The 24,580-nt window shown below is 54.8% G+C and overlaps 1 protein-coding gene and 1 pseudogene across 4 annotated transcripts; both read right to left on the bottom strand.

The window, feature by feature from the left end:
- Positions 1 to 1,262: 1,262 nt before the first annotated feature.
- On the bottom strand, positions 1,263 to 21,687 carry LOC133749815 (uncharacterized). 4 transcript variants are annotated; one of them, XR_009864617.1, is made up of 6 exons: positions 21,602 to 21,687; positions 18,336 to 18,739; positions 17,383 to 17,544; positions 7,800 to 7,952; positions 6,306 to 6,381; positions 1,263 to 3,560 (listed from the first exon to the last, which is right to left on the bottom strand). XR_009864617.1 is itself a non-coding variant. In XM_062179162.1 (6 exons), the coding sequence occupies exons 2-6, from the start codon at positions 18,663 to 18,665 to the stop codon at positions 3,328 to 3,330; spliced, it is 621 nt and encodes a 206-aa protein (XP_062035146.1). In that variant the 5' UTR covers positions 18,666 to 18,739; positions 21,602 to 21,687; the 3' UTR covers positions 1,263 to 3,327. The 4 variants fall into 4 exon arrangements, 2 of the variants coding, with proteins under 2 accessions (XP_062035146.1, XP_062035145.1); XM_062179162.1 differs by lacking the exon at positions 7,800 to 7,952 and having other exon boundaries at positions 18,336 to 18,452; positions 18,633 to 18,739; XM_062179161.1 differs by lacking the exons at positions 7,800 to 7,952; positions 21,602 to 21,687 and having other exon boundaries at positions 18,336 to 18,896.
- A 1,762-nt stretch (positions 21,688 to 23,449) lies between these two features.
- On the bottom strand, positions 23,450 to 24,348 carry LOC133749309 (olfactory receptor 7A17-like; annotated as a pseudogene).
- Positions 24,349 to 24,580: the final 232 nt, after the last annotated feature.

The raw sequence follows: 24,580 nt of genomic DNA, 5'->3' as shown, positions 1-24,580 counted from the left end.
TATGCCACGGCGCCGGCCTAGAAGATGGAAGTCTTAACAATTGGGAGGGGCACTTGGGCGTGAGAAAAGGGGCGGAACTCCCACAGCCCTAACCCCACCCAGTAAGACCCCACCTCCCAACACTGCTGCAATGAGTTAAGGTTCTCATATGACTACCACGGACATCACTCAGATCACACACTGCAGAGAGCTAACATGAGCTTAGCTCTTGGTCCATGGAACTTGACATTAACTTAAAAAGTACAATCATTCAGGGCCCGGTGCTGTGGCTTAGTGGATTAAGCTGCAGCCTTCAGCGCCCGCATCCCAAATGCATACTGGTTCAAGTCCTGGCTGCTTCACTTTTGATCCAGCTCCCTGCAAGTGCACCTGGGAAAGCAGTGGAGGATGGCCCAAACGCTTGTGCCCCTGCGCGCATGAGGGAGACCTGGAGGAAGCTCCTGGCTCCTGGCTTTGGCTCAGTCCAGCTCTAGCCATTGTGGCCATTTGGGGAGTAAAATGGGGGATGGAAGACCTTTCTCTCTCCCAGTGTCTCTCCCTCTCTCACTGTAACTCTTTCAAAGAAATGAAATTTTTTTTAAAATTATTCATTAGAGAGGTAACTCCAATTGGCTGGTTCAATCCCCAGATGCCTGCAACAGCCAGGGCTGGGATGGGAACCATGCTAGGGAGTCAGGAACTCCATCCAGGTCTTTGGAAGCAGCTGTGGCAAGTACTCAACTACCTGAGCCATCAACCTTCTGCCTCAGCAGGAAGCTTAGCAGATTTGGGAGCCAGGGCTGGGAACTGAACCCCGGGCACTTTTTTTTCCCTTAAAGACTTATTTATTTATTTGAAAGGCAGAGTTACATAGAGGCAGAGAGAGAGAGAGAGAGAGAGAGAGAGAGAGGTCTTCCATCTGCTGGTTCACTCCCCAGATGGCTGTAATGGCTGGAGCTGGGCCAATCCCAAGCCAGGAGCCAAGAGCTTCTTCTGGATCTCCCACGAGGGTTCAGGGGCCCAAGAACTTGAGCCATCTTCTACTGCTTTCCCAGGCCACAGCAGAGAGCTGGGTGGGACGTGGAGCAGCCGGGACCCAAAGTGGTGTCCACATGGCATACCGGCCCTGCAGGCAGCGGCTTTACCGGCTATGCCACAACACTGGCGCCCACCTCCCAGCACTCTTGATATGGGCTATGTGGGTAGCATAGTAACCAGAGCCTTAATTACTAGGGTAAATGCCCACCGGCTTATTTATTTATTTTTTTTAAATTAAGGTGGGAGAACTAGTCAACAGTAGGGAGGAGTGAGCCTGGGCCCCCCTCTCCCAGGGGGTGGGAGAAGTAGACGTAGTAGAATGGAGTTAGCCTGGGTCCCCCTCTCCCAGGTTGAGGGAGAACTAGACAACAGTAGGAAGGAGTGAGCCTGTGTCCCCCTCTCCCAGGAGGTGGGAGAACTGGATGACAGTAGGAAGGAGTCAGCCTGAGTCCCTTCTCCCAGCAGTGGGAGAACTAGATGACAGTAGGAAGGAGTGAGCCTGGGTCCCCCTCTCCCAGGAGGTGGGAGAACTAGACGACAGCAGGAAGGAGTGACCCTGGGTTCCCCTCTCCCATTTTGAGGGAGAACTAGATGACAGCAGGAAGGAGTGAGCCTGGGTCCCCCTCTTTGCAGGAGGTGGGAGAACTGGATGACAGTAGGAAGGAGTCAGCCTGGGTCCTCCTCTCCCAGGAGGTGAGAGAACTAGATGACTGTAGGAAGGAGTGAGCATGGGTCCCCCTCTCCCAGGAGGTGAGAGAACTAGACGACTGTAGGAAGGAGTGAGCATGGGTCCCCCTCTCCCAGGAGGTGAGAGAACTAGATGACTGTAGGAAGGAGTGAGCATGGGTCCCCCTCTCCCAGGAGGTGAGAGAACTAGATGACTGTAGGAAGGAGTGAGCATGGGTCCCCCTCTCCCAGGAGGTGAGAGAACTAGACGACAGTTGAAGGAGTGAGCATGGGTCCCCCTTCCCAGGAGGTGAGAGAACTAGATGACTGTAGGAAGGAGTGAGCATGGGTCCCCCTCTCCCAGGAGGTGAGAGAACTAGACGACAGTAGGAAGGAGTGAACATGGGTCCCCCTCTCCCAGGAGGTGAGAGAACTAGATGACTGTAGGAAGGAGTGAGCATGGGTCCCCCTCTCCCAGCAGTGGGAAAACTAGATGACAGTTGAAGGAGTGAGCATGGGTCCCCCTCTCCCAGGAGGTGAGAGAACTAGACGACAGTTGAAGGAGTGAGCATGGGTCCCCCTTCCCAGGAGGTGGGAAAACAAGACTACAGTAGGAAGCAGTGAGCCTGAGTCCCCCTCTCCCAGATTGTGGGAAAACTAGACGTCAGTAGGAAGGAGTCAGCTGGGTCCCCCTGTCCTAGGAGGTGGGAGAATTAGATGACAGTAGGAAGAACTGACCCTGGGTCCCCCTCTCCCAGTAGTTGAGAGAACTAGATGATAGTAGGGACGAGTGAGCCTGGGTTCCCCTTTCCCAGGAGGTAGGAGAACTGGACGAGAGCAGAAAGGAGTTAGCCTGGGTTCCTCTCTCCCAGGGGATGGGAGAACTAGATAATAGCAGGAAGGAGTGAGCCCTGGGTTCCCCCTTCTCCTCGGGCTCAGATCTATTGTATGTCCAGTTGTTGGGGAGGAGCTTAGGGTTACCAGTGGGTCCCAAGAGTGTTCTGGAGTTTCTAGTGTGGCCAGTTGTAGGTTCTGTTCTGCGGTCACCTTGCAGCTTCTGATCAACAACTGATGTTGCTGTCGGGTGTGTGCCTTCCCGACATCAACACTGCCCATCACGCTGCCGAGAGGACATACTCAATGCTCCCTGAATGCTTAGAAAATAGTGCAAAATAACGAAAGAAATACATTGCATGGCTAGATTCACAGCCTGGTTGGCATGCATGCCTTCCTGTTGTGCTACGGTGGGCTTAGCTCCCCACCTTCCCGTGGGGTGCCCAGCTGCTGGCCATTGGCTGGTGGGCTCAGCTCCTGGGCACTGGGTAGGAGGTTCAGCTCCCTGCCTTCTGGTGGGTAGTTCAGCTCCTGAGTATTGTGTGGTAGGCAATGCTCCTGGCCGCTGGGCAGTGGGTTCAGCTTCCTGATTTCACATCTGGTGCTCAGCTCCTGGCCATTGACTGGTGGCAGGCTCAGCTCCTGGCTGTTGGCTGGTGGTAGGCTCAGCTCCTGGCCGTTGGCTGGTGGCAGGCTCAGCTCCTGGCCACTGGCTGGTGGGCTCAGCTCCTGCTCTTCTTTCAGTGGGCACAGCTTTTGTATAAGGGTTAGCTCCACGCCAGCTTTGGGTGTGCCCTGCTGCCAGCCACACTATGCCATGCTTGGCCGCTGTGGCCCCTGCTCATTCTCCGATGGGATGTGGCTGATGGAGGGCAGCAAGCTCGTTGACTCCAGGGACCACGCGATACGGACAGTGCTCTGTGAGAAGCATGGCGAGGGGTTTTCTGAGGCCAGCACCTCGTGCAGGACCTGGATGGTGCTGGTGGTGGTGGTGATGGTGGTGGTCTTTGGCCTCGAAGATGCTGGCATGGCATTCTCATTGTCTGCAAGGGAAGAAGTTTGGCCCTGAGCTCAGCTTTACCTGTGCTGAAAGGCTGGGAGCTCTGGGTTGGGGGTTAGACCCTACAGCCTGTTCCTCTGTCCTCCCGGGGAAACTCACCTTCTCCTGGCTGGGTGTAGGGGCCTCCCCTGGAGTGAGGCTACTCCTCCCGGCTCCCAGCCCTAGCCAGCTTAGAGAGGGCTCTGAGTCTGTGAGTAGGGGTCCTCTGACAGTGCTGCTGACTTCTCCCACCCACCTCTCCCTAAGTTCCTCTTGTCTCTGACCCTCCAGGCTAGGCCCTTAGCCACCGCCTGTCAGCTGCCTCATTGCTCCAAGCCTCAGGTTGGTGCTTCTGTTTGCATTCACGGATCTGCTTTTTCAAATGGTGTCCAATCTGTTAGCAGATCTGTCAATCAAACCTTTTTAAATTTCCGTGATCACATTAAATCAGAGTACATTTAAACCTTAGCGAGGGTCCGGCGCTGTGGCACAGCGGGTTGAAGCCCTGGCCTGAAGCGCTGGCATCCCATATGGGTGTCGATTCGAGTCCCAGCTGTTCCACTTCCGATCCAGCTCTCTGCTATCTCCTGGGAAAGCAGTGGAAGATGGCTCAAGTCCTTGGGACCCTGCACCCACGTGGGAGACCCAGGGGAAGCTCCTGGCTCCTGGCTCCTGGCTTTGCATCGGCGCAGCTCTGGCCCTAGAGGCCAATTGGGGAGTGAACCATCAGATGGAGAACCTTTCTCTGCCTCTCCTCTCTGTGTAACTCTGACTTTCAAGTAAATAAATAAATATATCTTAAAAAAAAAAAAACAACAACAACTCAGTGAGACTTTTCATTTGGTGCTCGTTCAAACTGATTGGCAGTTAAAAACCCAGTTTCCTGCTCTCTTCATCTGCTTTGAACTGGGTTTCCTCTCTCTCTCTCAACTGGTCTGAATACTTGTCGCTGTGTTTTTGCTGGGGCATCCACCCTGCCCCCAATCTCCATGAGTCTGCTCCCACTGTAGCCTCTCCCTGGTGCACTGTGCCCTCCTACACCCCCCCCCTGCACAAAACCCTCCCCCCACCACCAGGAGCTGCTTGCTTCAGGCAAGGACCCTTACAGGCCCACAGTGAGGTCAGTGAGGTCAGTTCCTTGCAGGGAATTCTGCCTGGCACCCTGGGGATGCTCAGCACAGCATCACTCTGTGGCTACTTTCTGTGGGCTGAGGTCACCCACCTAGCACCAAGGCAGCCAGGGAAAGCCTGCTGCTTTCCCAAGGACTTGGGCTGTCCAGTCCTGATCGCCCTGGGGTGGAGGGAGTGGGTCAACTCAGTTCCCTGCTGCCATCAGGGGCTCCCTGTGGGTACTGACTGGCCTCCTACTCTGCCTCAGCTCTGAGCTCCATCTGCTCTTCGCACTTCCTGTATAGCTGCGAGAGTTAAGTTCACAGGCCCGGCCACATCTTCCTGTGTTTCCCCTGCCTGAGACGCTGGCCTGGGAATTCCTTGTCTTGTCAGTACACGATGTCTTAAGAATACTTGCATCCTGGGTCCGGCGCTGTGGCGCAGGTGGTTAAAGCCTTGGCTTGCAGTGCTGGCATCCCATATGGGCGCCAGTTCAAGTCCTGGCTGCTCCACTTCTGATCCAGCTCTCTGCTATGGCCTGGGAAAGCAGAAGAGGGCCCAATTGCTTGGGTCCCTGCACCCACATGGGAGACCTGGAGGAAGCTCCTGGATCCTGGCTTTGGATTGGCACAGTTCCAGCCATTGTAGCCATCTGGGAAGTGAACCAGCAGATGGAAGACCTGTCTGTCTCTACTACTCTCTGTAACTCTTTCAAATAAATAAAATAAGTCTTTAAAAAAATAATACTGGCATCCACATGGACACACACACACACTCATGCACAAGAACAGGCATGCATGTGTGTGCACATGTAATGCCTATCTGTTCCCCACATATTGATTGGCCCTGGAAGCTGCCCTGCCTGTGACATGATTCTGTTTTATCAACATTTTTTTTTTCCTTTTACCTCCCCTTTTTTCATTTATACCACCTGTTTGGGTTTTATGAGTCTTGAAATCCACTTTAAACCTAGAATCATGGAAGAGACTCAGATGCTGGGGTCCCCCACCTACTTCAGTTGGGATGGACGAACAGCATAGTCTAGCTTCCGGGCCAGGCTCCCCTGACTGGACGCAAGGCGACAAGTGGCTGGGTGCCCCTGTGCGTGACGTCAGGTCCCTTTGGCCTGGCAGTGAGGGGGCCAGTCTTGGTTTCTACGTGTGACCAGTGCTTTAGGGCCAAGTCAGTTTCCAGCTGCTCTGTGGGGAATCTTCCCAAGAGCCGGGACAGGTAGGCTAAGGGTAGGCCCCCACCTTTTTTTTTTTTTTTTCCAAAAGCCATTGTAATCCTGAAGGCTTCTATCACTTCTGAAAGTTCTTCCATCAATGTCTTTGGGGGAAAATTGATTCTCAGCCAAGCCTTTGAGATGTGTATAAATCCAGGCAGTCTGTACCTGTACCTGTACCTGTACCTGAAGTTGTCCACAGAGACAACTTGTCTCTTGTCTGTCCCAAGAGACGGCAGACAGAAATATGCTGCCTGGGGAAGTGGGGTAGACATGGGGAGGTGGGCAGCAGCATTCTGGGGTCCTCACTGGCAGAGACAAGGGCATGAGCAGTGTTCCAGCCCTGGACTGTCCACTGGTGAGTCGGTTTGTCTGGGTATACCTCCACGTTGACTCAAACTGCAGAAGTCTTACCTGAAGCTAGCCTCTCATCCGTGTCACTGTCTTCTGCACTGGGCTCACTGGATTCTCTGTCCTGGAAACTCAGAGCCTGCAGAGAAAGAGAGAAGCTGTGGAGGATGCAAGGTGCGGCGTCTGTTACCCCCACAGAGGGGCCATGCAGCACTGTGGGTGCACGCCAGCTGGGAGACCTGAGCCATTGCTTGTCCTCTCTGCAGCCTGGGCACTCATCACCACACGAGCACCCCTTCCTCTATGTCCTGTGCACCCATCACCACGCAAGGAGCGTTACAAGGCTGCCTTGGCAGACGTAAGATGTTTCCTCCTGCACCAGTCCCTGCATCAGCATCCAGCCACGCTGTGCTCTGCTGAAGCAGTGAGGTAACGGAACCACAGGAACAACCTGTGGGGTCACCCTGGGGAGGCAGCAGCTGCTTAGGGATGGGCAGAGAACGGTCAGGCACTTGTATGCTGCAAACACTTCTGGAATGCATTGCCAATGACAGGCTGTGTGCCTACAGACAACAGCCATGGGTGCAGTGATCTTGGTAGGGTCAGGGCAATGCAAGGAAAACAAACAAAAAAATCAATGGAAGGAAGTGGCAGAAGCCGTGCTGTGTGTCATGTCACATGTGTGGTTTGTGCTGTGCTGTGGCATGTCACATGCTTAGTTCATGCTGTGCCGTGTATGTCACATACATGGTTCGTGCTATGCTGTCACATCACACGGGTGGTTCATGGTGTGCTGTGTCATGTCACATGAGTGGTTCATGCTGTGGATGTGAGACTGGACAAGGGCTGGGCATGAGGGAGCCCTGGGTGAGGGGGTGGAGGACGGCTTTCTATAATCAACAGACACATGCCTCTGGGTACTGACGTCTGAGGGTCTTTCTGCTCCCCTCAGGGAGAACTCAAACCAATGCCTCTCTATCTGGGTCATTCATGGCTGAGTCCATGGACCCTTAGGGCTCGGTATGGTGCCCCATAAGACTCATGCTAGCACTCTTCATTGTACTTTCCAGGAAAACACCAGCGCCAGCATCAAGGCAAGACCACAGGAACCACAACGCTAGGGGCGACTATGCAGTGCACTTTTCAAGGGCTACGTGGTGACGTGGTGTGTGGGTGACCTGGGGTTGACAAATGGGGTCTTTCTCAGCAGAGGGCATCGATTCTGTGCCAGATGTTGCTGGCACAGGTACAGGCTGGGAGTTGCACTAGAGACCAAACAGAAAGATGGGAAGCCCACTCTCCTGGCTCCCTGCATCCCCTCTGGCTGAGGGATGAGGAAGCTTGCAAGGGGGACAGCACCTCTGGGGTGGTGCTTTTCCAAGTAGAGCCCCCTCGTGCTCCTTGTGCTCTGCCCTTGCCAACGGATCCTAGTTTTGCTACGAGCTCATGTCTAGCCCAGGTTGACCGGGAAGCCATCTGCCTGGGGCGCCAAGCTGAGCATGCTGGGGATAGTGGGCAGTGCTCAGACCAGGGTGGGGAGTGGGGGGAGGTACATACTCAGATATATGTGAAAGAAAATCAGCTGCACCAGCATCAGCATGATGACAAAGCTGAGCAGCAGCACGCCCATCCCAAGGAACACGACCACAGCGGTGTTTGCCCACACGGTGAACACGGACAGGAAAAGCAACCAGGTGTTCTCTCCAACCTCTGCCAGAACAAGGGAGACACAAGTGGGGCTGGGTGAGGCCAAGGGGTGGAGCCTTGCTCCGGGAAGGGTGGAGTGAAGCAACCTTCTCCCTCCCTGGCCCGAGGGATGCCCAGGTGTATGCCCTGCCTTACCAGAGTGCCCTGGGCTCCCCCCAGCCCCCCTGCCCCGCCTGGCTGGTGTGATAACCCCACTCTGGCTCTGGAGGGTGAGGCCAAGTCCCCAGGTCTCATCCCTCCTCCCTGCTACTGACACACATACACACACACCTGAGCCTTGCCATGCCACACCCAGCTATCCTCCAAACAGAATGGGATGGCTACAGTCCTACCCTGCTCGCTCCTAGGACCCTGTCCTCTGCACCCCCAGAGTTGCCTACACTCAAAGCCGCATGGCTTTCCAGAAAGCCCATGTTGAGAACATTACAGGTGGGCTTGTATGAGGTGGAGCACGGTGGGACTGAGCTCCAAGGGGTGAGGTGCTCGCTTCCTTGCTCGGCTACCCTAAGGGACACCTGGCAGACATGGCCCTTGGTGGCGTGGCCTGTGTGGTACACTGGGCTGGACTGGGAGGCAGCCGAGCCACAAGGGTCCCCTCTAGCAGTGACCTGGTAGCCCTCTGCAGCCCGAGAGACACTTTGGTTGGGAAGCACCCTCCCTGACTCCCTGTGGAATTTTCTGGAACAGCAAAGCCAGGCAATTGCATACATACAGGAGTGGACGCTGCTGTCTCTGCTCTGCCATGGCCTTGGGGAGATAGGTCTCACAAGGACCAGGAAGGGGGGGGATCTGAGGCCTGCATCCTATGGCCACTGTGCCAAATGGGGGAGCCTTAGCACCGTCCACCCCCATGTCTGCAGCCTGGTGGGAGAGCTGTGTTCCCTCTGGGGGCCCTGGCCCTGGATTCTTCCCACCTCTTTTGACTCCTGGGGGCTGTGGGTTCTCCCAGGCTTGTGGCACGTTGGCTTCTCTGGGTTGGTGCCTCTGTCTCTCCTGTGTCTCATAGAACAGCTGCCACTGGGCCTGGGCCCACAGGACCACCCACCTTCAGTCACATCTGCAGGGACCCTCGGTTGGCATCAGGGGAGTTGCCACAGGCCCTGGGGTTGGGACATAGGCACATCTTTCCCCCTTGCTCGATGCAGACAGCGGTGCTCATGGTTGGGGCTCCTGGACCTGCTCAGCTCAGGTGTCCCCAGCTTCCTGTCTGGCCCCTTTCCTAGATGGCTGACTCCTCCAGGACAGCCCCACTTCCACCCCACCCTGCCCGTGCCCACCAGGGACCGGCACAACTTGAACATCCCAGGACTGACTGTGCAGGGGATTGAGGGGTAGGGAAGGCCCCTCTCCCATACCTGATGCCTGGCACCACAGCCCCCTAGCAGCCCTGGTGGTGCCAGATAGCCAGAGTGGCTGGCAGAGGTGTAGACACAGGGCTGCAGTGTAGACAAGGGGTAGTGGTCCTCAGACGAGGTCCAGAGCCTCAGATACCCCTGAAAGAGCAAAAGGGTCTGCTTCTGCTCCAGCCTCTTTTCCTGGGACAAGATGGGGTGACCACATTGCAGCTCGAGAGACTACGGGCTGGGAAACAGCTGACCTAGCACCCTGGAACCCAAGGGAGGCAGTGCTGGGAGCTGCCCCAGTGCCCTGGACCCCAAGGGAGGCAGTGCTGGGAGCTGCCCCAGCATCCTGAACCCCAGAGGGAGGCAGTGCTGGGAGCTGGCTGGCAGGTGCCCAAGGACCTTTGTATCGGTAGTCAGTACGGAGACTGTTGGGGTCTGTGATCTGCTTTACGAAGATATACGCCATGATGGACATTACAAAGAGTCCTTCACATGCATCTTTTGGTGGAGCAGAACAGGTGTCTTCTTCAGTCCTAAGAGGTGGTACTGTGTGTGTGTGTGGGGGGGTGCTTCATCCTGGCACCTCCCCCCAAACCCATCATCCTTCCTGTAGCAGGAAGGGTGCAGGATTCCACTTTCCAGATAGGACGGGTCGGCTCCTGTAAGAAACTCCCCACGGGGCTGCAGGGGGGTGGTTTACGTTTCTACACTGACAGCCAGGTGGCGCTGTGGCCCTCAGGCCTTGGTCCCCAGGGTGTGAATGCCAACTGCTTTGGTGGGGGAGGGGGTTGCTGGCCAAAGTCAAGACCTCAGGATGTTGGGAGACATGCCCAGAGCTCTCGAATCATCTCCTGTTCTGGGCTTCCTCTGTGCCGCAGGCTGGGGACAGAGGCTGCCAAGGGTGTGTGAGGGCATCCAGGGAGCTGTCTGTCCATCCCCACCTCAGGGTGCACACACACACCACACACCAGACACACCACACATATACCATACACACCACACACACACCATACGCACCACACACATCATATCCACTATACACACCATACACCACACACACAATACACACCACACACACACCATACATCACACACCATACATCACACACCATACACACCACATACACTAAACACACTATACACTACACAGCATACACACACACACTATACACACCATACAACACACACATCATATACACCACACACAGCATACACACTATACACACCAAACATTACACACCATACACACCACACAGCATACACACACACCATACACACTATACATACCACACACACAGCATACATAGACACTATACACACTATAAACACCACACACACCATACACATCACATAAACTACACATACCATACACTACACACACCACACACCATATACAATATACACCATATACCACACACACGTCTTACATACAACACACACCATACACCTCACACACCACACACACCATACACACCACAGAGCATACACACACACCATATACACCACACACAACACCATATACACCACACAGCATAGACACCATACACACTATACACACCATACGCCACATACATACCGTAAGTCACACACCATACACACCACACAGCATACACACACACCATACACACCACACCCATACCATACACCACACAATACACACCACATAGCATACACACACACCATATACACTATACACACCACAGATTACACACCACACAGCATACACACACACCACTCTATACACACATAACACACACCATACATCACACACATCATACACACCACATGCCACACACACCTACCACATGCCATACACACTACGCACACACCAAACACTTTGCACACCACATAAACACCATACATCACACACCATACACACTGAACACACACCACACAGCATATACACACCATACATTACACACCATAAATATTACACAGCATACACACACACCATACACACTATACACACCATACATTACACACCACACACCATTCACACCGCACAGCATACACACACACCGTACACACTATACACACCATATACCATACACACCACACACACACCATACACCTCACACACCACACACTACACACACACCATACACACTATACACAGCATACACCACACACACCATACATTACACACCATATACACTACAGCATACACAGACACCATACACACTATACACACCATATACCACACACACCATACACACCACATGCCATACACACTCCACACACACCTTACTATACACACCATACACCACATACACACCATACATCACACAGCATACACACTACACACCATATACCACACACCATACATACCACAGAGCATACACACACACCATACACATGCTACACACCACACACACACCATACATCACACACCATACATACTGTATGCACCACACACACTAAACACCACACACCATACACACCACACAGCATACACACACACACTCTACACACCATATACCACACACACACCACACACCATACACGCACACCATATTCCACACACACACCATACACACCACATATACCATATACATTACAGAGCATACACACACACCACACACACCATACACCACACACACATCACACTACACACCACACACACACTATACATACCATATGCTACACATACACTACAACCATACACCACATACAACCACACACACACTACACACCACACACATACACATCACACCACACACTACACACCACACAGCAGACACACCCCACCCATGTACCAGACACATCTATCACACACACACAACTACCACATATATATAACACATTCACTACACACAGAGCTACCTGATATACCCATACCTCCATCACACACATACCACTCCCCCATTATACACACACCACATCCTATATGCACACAACATACGCATATACACTACACACCATCACAGTACATGAACACACATGGTTTTTCAGGCCTCAGAACCCCTCTTGCTGATGTCACCCTGCATCCTGGGGTGGGGGCCTCCAGCCCCTCCCCATGCCTGGCTAGGGGCCACCTCTGGCAGGCTCTCTGGCCGCCTGGCCTCCACCCTAGCACCCCACGACTCCAGTGGGCTCATCCTGTCGAGTGCTTGCCATGAACCTCTTGGAATCCCAATTCTGGGATTCTACGGCAGTCTCAGAGACTGGTCACTATGGGGTTGGGACCCAGTGTCTCCCAGTCACATCTGTGCCCCATTTTGGACCCTGGTTTTCATCTTCCTGGCCAGGGGGATGGGAGAGGGCTCTGTCCTGTCTCAGTGGGAGGGGCCAGCATCTGGTCAGCTACTCTGCTACACTGCTCAGGGCGAGGGGCCCTGTGTGGCCCCACCAGTGTGCATCCTGGCCTCTACCCACTCCTGGGAGGGGCCTCAGCCACCTGCTATCCACTCCCACCTGATGCACTGACAGCCTCCTCCCTCACTAGCCACCACCCTTGTAAACAGTGTCAGGATCTGCACCCTAAGGTTCACACCATGGGCATCCCATTCGGAGGCGTGCTGGTGGTGCCTGTCCACCCCTTGGCCACTCTCGCTACCCCTGCCCCTACTGCCTGGGGCAGCCCTGCCTTCCCATCTTCCACCCCCCCCCCCCCCCCGGAGAAACAGCTCTTCAGCTCAGCATCAGCTCCCCATATGCTCCCCCCACACCTGGGTACCAGAATCGCTAACTCACAGCAATTGGAATACAATCTGGACAGCGAAGTCCAACCAAACACTTCTCGCTCAGTGAAGGCTGACTTGAGAAGTGAGGAGGGGACCTGTGGAGTCACACGGAACCCAAGGCACCTCACAGAGCCCATGACTCGGCAACCATGGCAACGCCCCCATGGTGGTGGGGGGAGGGGAATGGCTCTGACCTGGCGGGGGAGGGGAGAGCTGGAAAGGGGCTGTGGGATGGATCTCCCAAGTCCCTCCTGAATCTGGTTCACAACTCTGTTTTTTTTTTTTTTTTTAAAGGTTTATTTAGTTATTTGAAAGTCAGAGTTACACACACACACACACACAGAGCGCGCGCGAGAGCGGGGTCTTCCATTCTCATCCAGCAAATTTATTTGTCAGATACTTTTTTAAAAAAAAACTTATTTATTTATTTGAAAGTCAGTGTTACACAGAGAGAGGAGAAGCAGATTGAGAGAGGAAGGTCTTCCATCCGCTGGTTCACTCCCCTATTGGCCGCAATGGCCAGAACTGCACTGATCTAAAGCCAGGAGCCAGGAGCTTCTTCTGGGTCTCCCACATGGGTGCAGGGACCCAAGGGCATGGACTATCTTCTACTGCTTTCCCAGGCCACAGCAGAGAGCTGGATCAGAAGTAGAGAGGCCAGGACTTGAACCGGCGCCCATATGGGATGCCGGCACTGCAGGCAGTGGCTTTACCCACTACGTCACATGCTGGCCCCCTTGTAGGTTTGGGTTGGGGGACCTGTGGCACCGGCCTGAGCCCAGGCCTTCCTTTCTGCTGCCAGCACTCTGGGAAGTGGCCTTGGCCACACAGGGTACATGGCGTCCACACGGATGAACATCGAACACGTGCTCAGCAGATGTGAGACACAGAAGGGCACCTGTTCCGTGAGCCCACTGGTGCACAGGGCCCAGGACAGCACAAGTCCACAGGTAGAGGATGGGGCTGATGAGTGCCAGGAACTCACAAGGGTTGCAGGGCTGGGGGTGAGGGGATGAATGCCAATGGGCACGGGGCTTCCTTTTAGGGCAGAACGTTCTGGAACTTGAAAGAGGTGATGGGTACACAGCACTGTGAAGGCACCAAATGACAATGGAAGTAAAATAGTGGTCAGGTTGGCGCTGTGATGTAGTGGGTGGAGCCACCACCTACAGTGCCAGCATCCGATATGGGCGCTGGTTTGAGTCCCAGCTGCTCCACTTCTGATCTAGCTCTCTGCTATGGCCTGGGAAAGCAGTGGAAGATGGCTCAAATATTTGGGCCCCTGTAATCACGTGGGGGACCTGGAAGAAGCTCCTGGCTCCTGGCTTCAGATCAGCACAGCTCCAGCCATTGTGGCCATTTGGGGAATAAACCAGTGGATGGAAGACCTCTCTATCTCTCTGCCTCGCTGTAACTCCTTCAAATAAATAAATTTTTAGGCCAGCGCCGTGGCTCAATAGGCTAATCCTCCACCTAGCGGCGCCAGCACACCGGGTTCTAGTCCCAGTCAGGGCGCCGGATTCTGTCCCGTTGCTCCTCTTCCTGTCCAGCTCTCTGTTCTGGCCCGGGAGTGCAGCGGAGGATGGCCCAAGTCCTGGGACTCTGCACCCGCATGGGAGACCAGGAGAAGCACCTGGCTCCTGGCTTCGGATCAGCGTGGTGTGCCGGCTGCAGTGGCCATTGGAGGGTGAACCAACGGAAAAAGGAAGACCTTCCTCTCTGTCTCTCTCACTGTCCACTCTGCCTGTCAAAAATAAATAAATTAAATAAATAAATAAATTTTTAAAAAGTCAGTGGTTGATTTTATGCCTTGTGAAACTGTATCAAAATGGACTTTTTGGTTTATTTACTTGACAGGCAGAGTTATAGACAGTGAGAGAGAGACAGAGAGAAAGGCCTTCCTTCCGTTGATTCACTCCCCAAATGGCCGCCACGGTGGTTTTTTTTTTTTTTTTAAAGAAAAGGCAGGCACTGTGTCTGATGAATGCTTTGCTTCCATCCTGAACAGCAGGGTGGGCTGGGGGAGATGGGCGCAGTCCTGGCCAGGGCTGTCAAATGCCCCATGTGGCCACTATACTGCCAGGCCCTGGAGTAGGGTTCACCAAGTCATAGCATCTCCAAGGGAGACCAGGCCCACAGTCACCACCTTCCGCTGTCTGGACCACCCATGTCCCAACTGACCACATTTGATGGGGCCCCAAAGTGGAGCCCGAGCCAGCCACGAGGATCTGGGCTCAGGCCTGGTTCCGTCCTGTCAGGCTGTGCACAGCGTTCCTGGTACCCACTTGCTGAGTGCCCAGGACTCACGGCCGTGTCACAGGCAGGCTCTGGGGAGGGCACTTCTGTCCTGCCTTCTGAGTCCTGTGGGACCGCAGGCCGTGCCCCACTGTCCGGCCTTTCCAGCAGCTGGGGTGCTGGCCTGGGGGAAGCCTGGGGACCAGCCACAGGAGCGAGCACATGGCAGCGTAGGGGCCAGGACTTTGGCTGCAGCTCCCCCCACACCCTTACCCCCCGGGGGTGAGGGCCCCTTCCCCAGCCCCTGTAACAAACTCCTCTTCTGCTCCCTGTGGCCATAGCTGCTCCGTGATCCTTCCTTCACAGGCTGAACAGTTTTGCTGCCCTTTCTACTGGCATCCATTGGGAACCTCTCCGAGGACCCTTCTCCAGTCCAGTACTGCAGTCAGGGCGCTGCCCACTGCCCAGCCCCCCACCCCCACCCCAGGGAGCGGGGTGTCTTCTCACTGGCTCCCTGGCACTTCTGATGTGCTCTTTCATATCCAGCCACCCAGAACCTGCCCCCATCACCCCTTGCCCGGCTTGGTACCGTGTGGTTAAAACAATGTGGTCCCAAGGATAATGCAATCAAAAGCATGGGGCTTGCAAACTCTGCCTGAAGAAGGATCCACACCTATAGTAGGGTGTACAGGTTAGCGCATGGAAGGAGTGGAGGGCGCACCTGGTGCCCTGTGCTGTGGCTGAGGTTTCTTAGCCAGGTGCCCTCCAGTGCTGGGCCCACCGCTCCCCAGCACACAGCCCTGCCTGCCCAGGGCACAAGCGTCTCCCAACAGCATCACCCGGACATCAGGGTTTACAAGAAGGGCGCTGTACTGCTGACAGCGAGGACCGGGAGACCCCGCTCTCAGCCTGCGGGGGACCTCTGTTATCAAGGGGTAGCTCCCTCTTTACCTCTTTTCCTGTGGGATATGGAGCTGGTCAGCCCCGGGGCCCCTGGGATCAGCACGCCAAACGCTCTGTGAGCTGTGCTGGATGAAAAGTATCCGAGCTTGGAGGCCCAGGTGACTGAGTGGGAGTGGGTAGGTGGTAAGGGAGGCCTCCAGGGCAGGGGTAGCAAACACCCAGAATCCTTTTTGTAAGTCACGCCCCATGGTCAGACCTCACACATTCACGGCATGGTGAGCTTCGGCTGCAAAACCAGGGACCAGACTGGCGTGAACCTCCCGTCATAAGCAACAAGAAAATGCCCTGCACAGGCCCGGGGCAGGTTCCGGCCATGGCCAAGGCCACAAAGGGAACACAGCAGAGAGGCAGAAAAGAAAGCCAGGAACTGCACTCACTCCCTTGTCTCAGTCAAACCCCTCCAGCCTGTCCACAGCCTGTGAGAAGGCACAAGCTGGCTATGACAAGCCAGGAGCTCACACTCAGCTCATGACCCATGTCCCATCCCTGGGGGGCATCTGGCCAGGACCTCAGGCTCTGCCTGCGCCCGACATCAAAGAGCAAAGAGGGCTCTGGGTGCAGCCAGACAAAGCCTGGGAAAGGGTCCTGGGAACTTCAAGCCACCCAACAGCCCTCAGGAAAAGGGGCTTCGATGACTTGAATGCGCAGGCGCCCAGTCCAGGGCCCGGATGCAGACCCCTGTGAGGTTCCAGCCTGCAGAGAAGCAGGGGGCGAAAACTCAGTGAGGAGGTGAGCGGTGAGCAGATGGCGATGCTCCATGTGTTCCTGAAGGCAAAGGAAACCCAACCATGCAAAGTGGACAGGGCCATGGCCAACAGAGGAGGGAACTTTGGAAGGCTCAGGGCTTACACGTGTCCTCAGAATCGGAGGCCAGGAAAAGGGTGGTGCTGACTGCTGAAGACCTCAGAGCCCAGGCTTTCCCTATTCGATGAGAGCTTTTATAAAAATCCCTCTGTCTTGGGGCTGGCACTATAATGTAGTTGGTTAAACCTCTGCCTGCAGTGCCAGCATCCCATATGGGCGCTGGTTCGAGTCCTGGCTGCCCCACTTCCAATCCAACTCTCTGTTGTGGCCTGGGAAAGCAGTAGAAGATGGCCCAAGTTTGTACCCACGTGGGAGAAATGGATGAAAGGGTAAGAGGAAGCAAGTGTCTCCTGGATACAGACACACAGAACTCCGACTATCATCCCAGAAGTCGAAGTCCGTTTACCTTGAATGCTGTGACTGACTTGTGCTCAGGCAGGATCTCGTCTCTCTGTGTCGCACAGTCCATCGGGGGTTTGATTATCACTGAATATCCAGGAGCACTCACATCCATCTCAGGAAAAGCAAAATATCCACGAAAAGGTATCTCTACTGAACACAGATGAACCTGAAACATAGATTTCTTTCTTTCTTTAAATGTATTTTGAAAGAGTTACAAAGAGAAAGTGAGAGGGAGATGGAATGGGAGAGAAGGAGAGAGATATCTTTCATCTGCTGGTTCACCCTCCAGATGGTCACAGTGGCCAATGCTGGGTCAGCCAGAAGCCAGGAGCCAGGAGCTTCATCTGGGTCTTCCATGTGGGTAGCATGGCCCAAGGACTCAGGCCATCCTCTGCTCCTTCCCCAGATGCATTAGCAGGGAGCTGGATTGGAAGTGGAACAGCTGGGATATCAGTCATCGTCCATATAAGATGTTGGCATTGCAAAAGGCGGCTTTATCCACTATACCACAATGCTGGCCTCAAACCTACATTTCTAAATGACAGATGTCCTTAAAATACAAACAGTTAATACCATTGATCAAAGTTTGTTTTCTAGAAATAAAAAACTGGGGTGACATTGTATTAGAGCAGGTTTGGCTACTGCTTGCAATGCTGTCATCCCATATAGGCAGTGGTTCAAGTTCCGGCTGCTCCACTTCTGATCCTGCTCCCTGTGAATGCACTTGGGAAAGCAGTGGAAGATGGCCCAAGTGTTTGGAGATCCACACCCACATGGGAGACCCAGATGAAGCTCCTGGCTCCTGATGCCTGGTTCCCCGCTGACCCAGCGCTGGCCATTGTGGCCATCTGGAGTGTGAACCAGCAGATGGAAAATCTGTTTCTGTCTCACTGTTTGTCACTTGCCTTTCAAATGAATAAACCTTTACAAATTTGTTAAAAACTATAAAATACATACCTTTAAGAGAGGGACAGGTATCTTGGCTACAGCAGAAGGTCCACCAACAGTGTTGTGGCTCCGGCCTTGACACACACGTTCACGGCATCCCTGACACTCCACGTGGCCTTCCCGTGTCTGGGTGGACGGAACAGAGGGGTCTGAAGCCCTCCTGCTCTGCTGCATGCCTTTGAACCCTGTCTCCCACGGTCCACCATGTCTGTCTACCCAGGGCCGGGATGGGAAAAGGTGTCTGCTCCACAGCTTGCAGGGGAGTGGGTGGGGTTGACCCCTCAGAAAAGAAAGATGGCACCTCACATGTCCCCCAGAGTGGGCTCCTTGGAGAGCCATGGGTACATCTGGAGTCGCTGGAGGAAATGTTCCAAAAGCTGTCGAACAGGCGTGCTCCCATTGTCAGCTGATAACTGAAGAAAAAAACAAGTGAAAAACGAAAATTGAATAGAAAACTGAAAATTGAATAGAAAAATGGAAATCGAATAGAAAGCTCTTGGTCCACAGTGTTTACCGTTTGCAGCTTCATAGCCCTGTATCAGAACTGGGGACACCGAGCTCCACCAAGACCCAGTCTTGGCTCCCACAAAACTCAGTGGGGTGGGAAGGGGGCACCGACAGTGTCGGTCTCACAGATCCCATAAAAAGAAGCACCAGGATGGAGCCACCACTTGTCCATGCATTTCCAGCGCCTACTGTTCTGTGCCTGACAGGCCCACACCATGTGCTGCCTGTGCACTCCAGAGAGAACTCATGCAAATGGGGGAGGGGCGGGCCAGGTCCTCCTCCAGGCATAAATCCCTGAGAGCCAAACCCAAGGTGGAGAAATGTCTGGAGAGCAAACAATCAGAGACTTGCGGGGGTGGGGGGGGGGGTGCTGAGAATTCCAGAATCTTCCTTCAAAGTGCTGGCACAACCCACAGGGCCGCTGCTCGTCTGGATGCCTGCCCCCAGCATGGCCTCCTGCTCAGACACCTGTTTCCCACCGGACGCTGCGGGTCACTAGGAGGGGATGGCCTTCGCCATTAAGCACGAACCCGTGCCTCAGTCACAGCAAATCCTGTGCACAACGAATGCCAGGTTCTAAACCAGGGCTGTCGGGTGAGGATTCAAGCCAGGTGGGACCCTGCAGATGGCGCTCATGACACAAGCAGCCCCAGACTTCCTTCTTCCCAGCTCGGGGTCCCTCTGAAGTGACAGCAGAGCCACCATTTGGGCCTTCAGAGCCCCCTTCCCTGACAGGGGCTAGCTGTTACTTTGTTGCTGTGGGTGTTCCCTTATGAGCCTTGCCACTGTCCTGATGCTGCCCTCCTTCAGGTGGCTAGGGTGGATTAAAAAAAAAAACAAAAAACAGCCCAGGCTGGACCAGCCACATGTGGTTGGCATCTGTGGCATCCACTTTTCGCTGGTCTTCAAAAGCACAGAAATCACTTTTCCTGGGTTAAGACAAAAAAGGAAAAGTTTCAATAACCACAAGCAGTCACTGGCCAGGCCCTGCCTGCTCTTGGTCCAGGTCAGCTGAAGGTGGGAAGCTCAGGTCCAGGTTACCCCTGGCATGGGCCCTGGGAGAGGGCGTGCTAATGCTCCTCCTTCCCCCTAGGAAGTAGGGAGAGCATGGCCAACCCCCAGCTTCCCAAGGACAGGCTCTGACGCTTGTCGGGGAGCTCTGGGAAGCTGGACACCTGGCCAGGATGTGTCCAGCAGGCTCTCAGTGGCCGGTCCCCGGGCTGCTTCCACCTCCACTTTTTTTGCGGGAGTAGTCATTTGCCTCCTGTCATATGCAGAGCCCCACTCCCAACCTCCACTGGCCTCTGACTCTCTTCCCTGTCACTTCCTCCTTTCTTCACCATCAAGCTGTGAGCTCCAAGTCCCCTCCAGGCCTCTCATCCTCACTGAGAGCAAGACTGGGACCCAGGAGCGTCAGCTCCCAAGCCCCTCCTCCCAAGCAAGGTACAGCTGCTGCAGGACCACGGGGAGAGACAGAAGCAGATTCACAGGACATCTCCCGGGGATGGTGCTGTGGTGCAGCAGGTGCAGTGCCGGCATCCCATAGGGGCACCGGTTCTAGTCCCAGTTGCTCCACTTCCAATCCAGCTCCCTGATAATGCTCCTGGGAAAGCAGCAGAAGATGGCCCAAGTGCTTGGGTCCCTACCACCCACATGGGAGAGCCGGATGAAGCTCCTGGCTCCTGGCTTCAGCCTGCCCCAGCCCTGGCTGTTGTGGCTATCTGGGGAGTGAACCAGCAGACACAACATCTATCCCTTTAACTCTGTCTTTCAAATAAAATAAATCAATCCAAAAAAAACACAAAAAAACAAAAACAAAAAAACAGAGCTCCTCCAAGTTCCCAGCAAGGCCAGCACATTCCCACCCCCCCCCCCCCAGCCCCTTTTTTTTTGTCCCCCAGGACTGGGCCAGGAATCCTCACCCAGAACAAGAATCCCTCCCATGCCCCAGACCCAGGGAACTTCCAGGAACCAAGTGTGTGGTCCCAGGCCCACCCAGTGCCCAGCCCCGCCCACCTCCCCAGGAGTCCCTGGGGCCCTGAACCCCGGGACCCCACCCACCATCCCTGGGACCCCTCAGTTCCTAAGCCCCGCCCATCACCCCTGGACCCCCATCCCCCCAGCTCCTGAGTCCGGGATCTGCACTGAATGCTGGGACAACCTCCTCTCCATCCCCATGCTGGGGCCTGCCCACCATCCCGGACCCTCTAAGCCTCACACCTGGGACCCTGCCCACCATCCACCTAGGATCCCTCAACCGCCCATTATCCCGGAACCATTTAAGCCCCATGCCCTTGACCAGGCCACATCCAGCCAGCACCCCATCCCCCCGCACCCACTATCCCAGGATCCTGTAAGTCCCATGCCCGGAACCCCGCCCACCACACAGCTGGGACCCCTCAGTCCAGGGGCTCCGCCCACTATCCCGGGGCCCTTTAAGCCCCATTCCTGTGACCTTGGCTACACCCAGCCGTGACCCCCCTCACCCACTATCCCGGGACCCTGTAAGGCCCATGCCCGGAACCCCGCCCACCACTCCAGGAGTCACCTCTGCACCTGAGCCCGTGGCCCCGTCCACTACCCCCGGACTCACCCTGGCTCCTGTGCCCGGGGCCCGCCCATCCCCTCAGAAGCCCCTCAGGCCCGGGCTCAGGACCCCCCTCAGGCCCGGGCCCCGCCCACCACCCCGGGACCACTCCTCACCCCGCCCCGTGCCGGACCCGCGCTCCTAACGTCCCCCGGCGCCTTAACAAGCGCCGCCGCCTCACCCTCGCCCAGGAGCGCCGCCCTGTCTCCCGCTTCTGGCCCACGGCGGCCGCTCTGGTGGGGAGGGGGCGCCGCGCCGGGGGCGGCCCCGCCGCCGAGCGCTTCCGGGTCAGAGGGCGCGCGGCGCGACGGGCCGAGCTCGGGGCAAATTCGGAGGCGGAGTCCGGGGCGGGAGCAGCGCTGGGCGCGGGGCTGCGGCGGGGGCTCCTCTGCTCGTGGCGGCGCCGTGGCGGAGGCCGTGGGCGACCTGAAGCAGGCGTCGCCCCGCGTGGCTGACCCCCCCTGAGGGGCGCGGCCCCAGCACCGCCAGGGAGGCCCGGCAGGCCTGGCCCGAGGAGACCCCCCTCCCGCCGCTGCCCCGATCTGGTTCTTCTGAGGACCCTCAGGCCGCCCTGACGGGAGCAGGAAGTTGGGTGTAGGAAGGTCCGGCATTAGGAAGAGCAGGAAGCACGGTGACGTCACAGCGGTGACGACGTCACAGCGTCTCTCAGGGCCTGTCCCCTGGATTTGCCATCTCTCCATCCTCAGCCTGTCTCCCTGCCTTGTGACTTGGAGCCGGGGCAGGGCCTGGCTTCTGCCTGTCCTGGGCAGCGGGGTCGCGTAGAGCTGCTCCTTGGCGTTGGCTGCGTTCACCCCCGGTCTCAGGAATGCGGAGGAAGAGACCTCCTCTACCAAACAGCTGTTCTGTGGGCACAGTTCTGGGTTCAGGGTGCTGCACGCAGGTGCAATTAGCTCCAGACACGCCTACGCGCCAACTGCACGAGTGTTCAGATCAGAGACATCTGTACACAACTGCACCACTGGGGACAGCACAGGGCAGGCAGAGGTGTGACGTCAGAACCAGCTTGGGGGCTAGGGCTGTGAGCTAGTGGGCTAAGCCTCTGCCTGCGGTGCCGGCATCCCATATGGGCACTGTTTTGAGTCCCAGCTGCTCTACTTTGATCCAGCTCTCTCCTATGGCCTGGGAAAGCAGTGGAAGATGGCCCAAGTGCTTGGGCCACTCTACCCATGTGGGAGAACCAGAAGAAGCTCCTGGCTCCTGGCTTCAGATCGGCCCAGCCCTGGCTGTTGCAGCTCTTTGGGGGAGTGAACCAGCTGATGGAAGACCTCTCTCTCTGTCTCACTCTCTGTATATCTGCTTTTCAAATAAACAAACATCTTTAAAAAACAAAACTCCACTCCTGTTTATCATTACATGTCGATATGGATTCATAATTGATAGATGATAATAAACACATCTAAGTAACATCAACCAGTAACACTGGTTGAGGGAGACACTTGGATATAAAACAGAAACAGGACCCTAAAGGAGAGAATCAAAGCTAATGACCAGTTAGAAAACACAGATGTATTAAGTTCAGCTATCGGGAAGAACCGTTAGTGATAGACCCAGGAATGATGGAGAGAAAGGAGAAAGACAGCGGCCTCAGATTTTCCTAACCTACAATCAGTGAATGACCTTAGTTGCCAGCTGTAGTGTGACTATGGGAGTAGCAAAACACGTAACATGTTTTCCAGTAAAACAAAAATCTACTCAGTATGAACACATCGTGTGTAGAGAACTTATTCTTTTGATAGCCTACCATCCCTTGAGACAATGGTGAATTCCTACTGTTTCTGTGTTTGGAAAGTCTTTGGGAAAGCAGGAAAGTATGAAAAGGAAAGATTTTTAGATACTGAAGAGAGCAGAAGGTGTAAAGAGCAAGTTGCTTAAATTACACGGGTGGAAATCAGAGTAACACCAACTCCAGGGACCAAAATGAAGGAGAAAATCCTACTTTCACAATTTGGTCATGGAATCAGGATTTCTGGCCCAGGCATTCTTGAGTCCTACAATTATCAGTGCTTCCTTAGCTCCAGAGCAATGGACCCTTGTGTAGTTTCCAGAGCCTTTTGTCTTTATTCCTCAGACTGTAGGTGAAGGGGTTCAGCATGGGGGTGACCACGGTGTACATCACTGAGGCCATGGCAGGTGAGTGTGAGTTGTGGGTAACAGCCGAAGTGAGGTAGACACCTAGGCCTGTGCAACAGAATAAGGAGACAATGGACAGGTGAGAGGCACAGGTGGAGAATGTTTTATCCTTCCCCTGAGCAGAGGAGACTGCACGGATGGAGGAGATGATCTTAGAGTAGGAGTACAGGATCCCAGCCAGTGAACCAATAGCTAGCGGCACAGGTGTGAAGTATATGACCATGTCATTAAGAAAAGTGTCAGAGCAGGCAAGTTGGGCCACCTGATTCAGTTCACAGAAAAAGTGATGAATTTCCAGGGGTACGCAGAAGGACAGCCACAGCACCAGTAGGATTTTTAACAAGGCATGCAGTACACTGATGACCTGGTACACCAGGACCAGCTGCACACAGAGCTGAGGGTTCATGATGACCGTGTAGTGCAGGGGGTGACAACCAGGAGAAAATTGTCCAGCTCTGCAAAAAGCAGGAAGAACATCTGGGTGATGCAGCCTGCGTAGCTGATGGCTTTGCTCTGTGTCTGGATGTTCACCAGCATCTTGGGGACGGTGGTGGAGGCGAAGCAGACGTCCACCAAGGACAGGTTGGAAAGGAAGAAGTACATGAGCATGTGGAGGTGGGGCTCTAAGAGGATGGCCAGAACAATGAGCAGGTTCCCAGCCATAGTGACCAGGTACATGGAAAGGAAGAGCCCAAATATGAGGGGCTGCAGTGCTGGGTACTCTGAGGATCCCAGGAGAAGAAATCTTGAAGTTTGTGAATCGTTCCCTGATGCCATTGGTTGAGACGACTACCAGGAAAGAGATAATTACATGATTACTGAGGAGCCATTGCTCACATAGGGGAAATCTACCATTTATATGTTGCAGGCAAACACTGATTTATATACACTGTGCATGGATCTGGTCCCATGTAGGACTCACTTAGTCCATTTGAAACATCTTATTAGCATCTCTGAGCAGAGTTTCCTTCCCACTTAGCATTTTCCCTAAAGCACATGTATGTATTCT

The sequence above is a fragment of the Lepus europaeus genome, chromosome 20 (assembly GCF_033115175.1).
Source record: "Lepus europaeus isolate LE1 chromosome 20, mLepTim1.pri, whole genome shotgun sequence".
Taxonomy (NCBI): domain Eukaryota; kingdom Metazoa; phylum Chordata; class Mammalia; order Lagomorpha; family Leporidae; genus Lepus; species Lepus europaeus.
This window is presented reverse-complemented; position numbering and strand designations above follow the sequence as displayed.

What these genes read in the sequence shown, in the direction of transcription:
- LOC133749815 (XM_062179161.1), bottom strand. Translation starts at nt 18,665, where the DNA reads ATGGCTCTCCAAGGAGCCCACTCTGGGGGACATGTGAGGTGCCATCTT. An exon ending in AGTCAGTCACAGCATTCAAG is followed by an intron (nt 6,382 to 17,382) that starts GTAAACGGACTT and finishes CTTTCTCTGCAG; the next exon opens with GCTCTGAGTTTCCAGGACAG. An exon ending in GGATGAGAGGCTAGCTTCAG is followed by an intron (nt 3,561 to 6,305) that starts GTAAGACTTCTG and finishes CTTCCCTTGCAG; the next exon opens with ACAATGAGAATGCCATGCCA.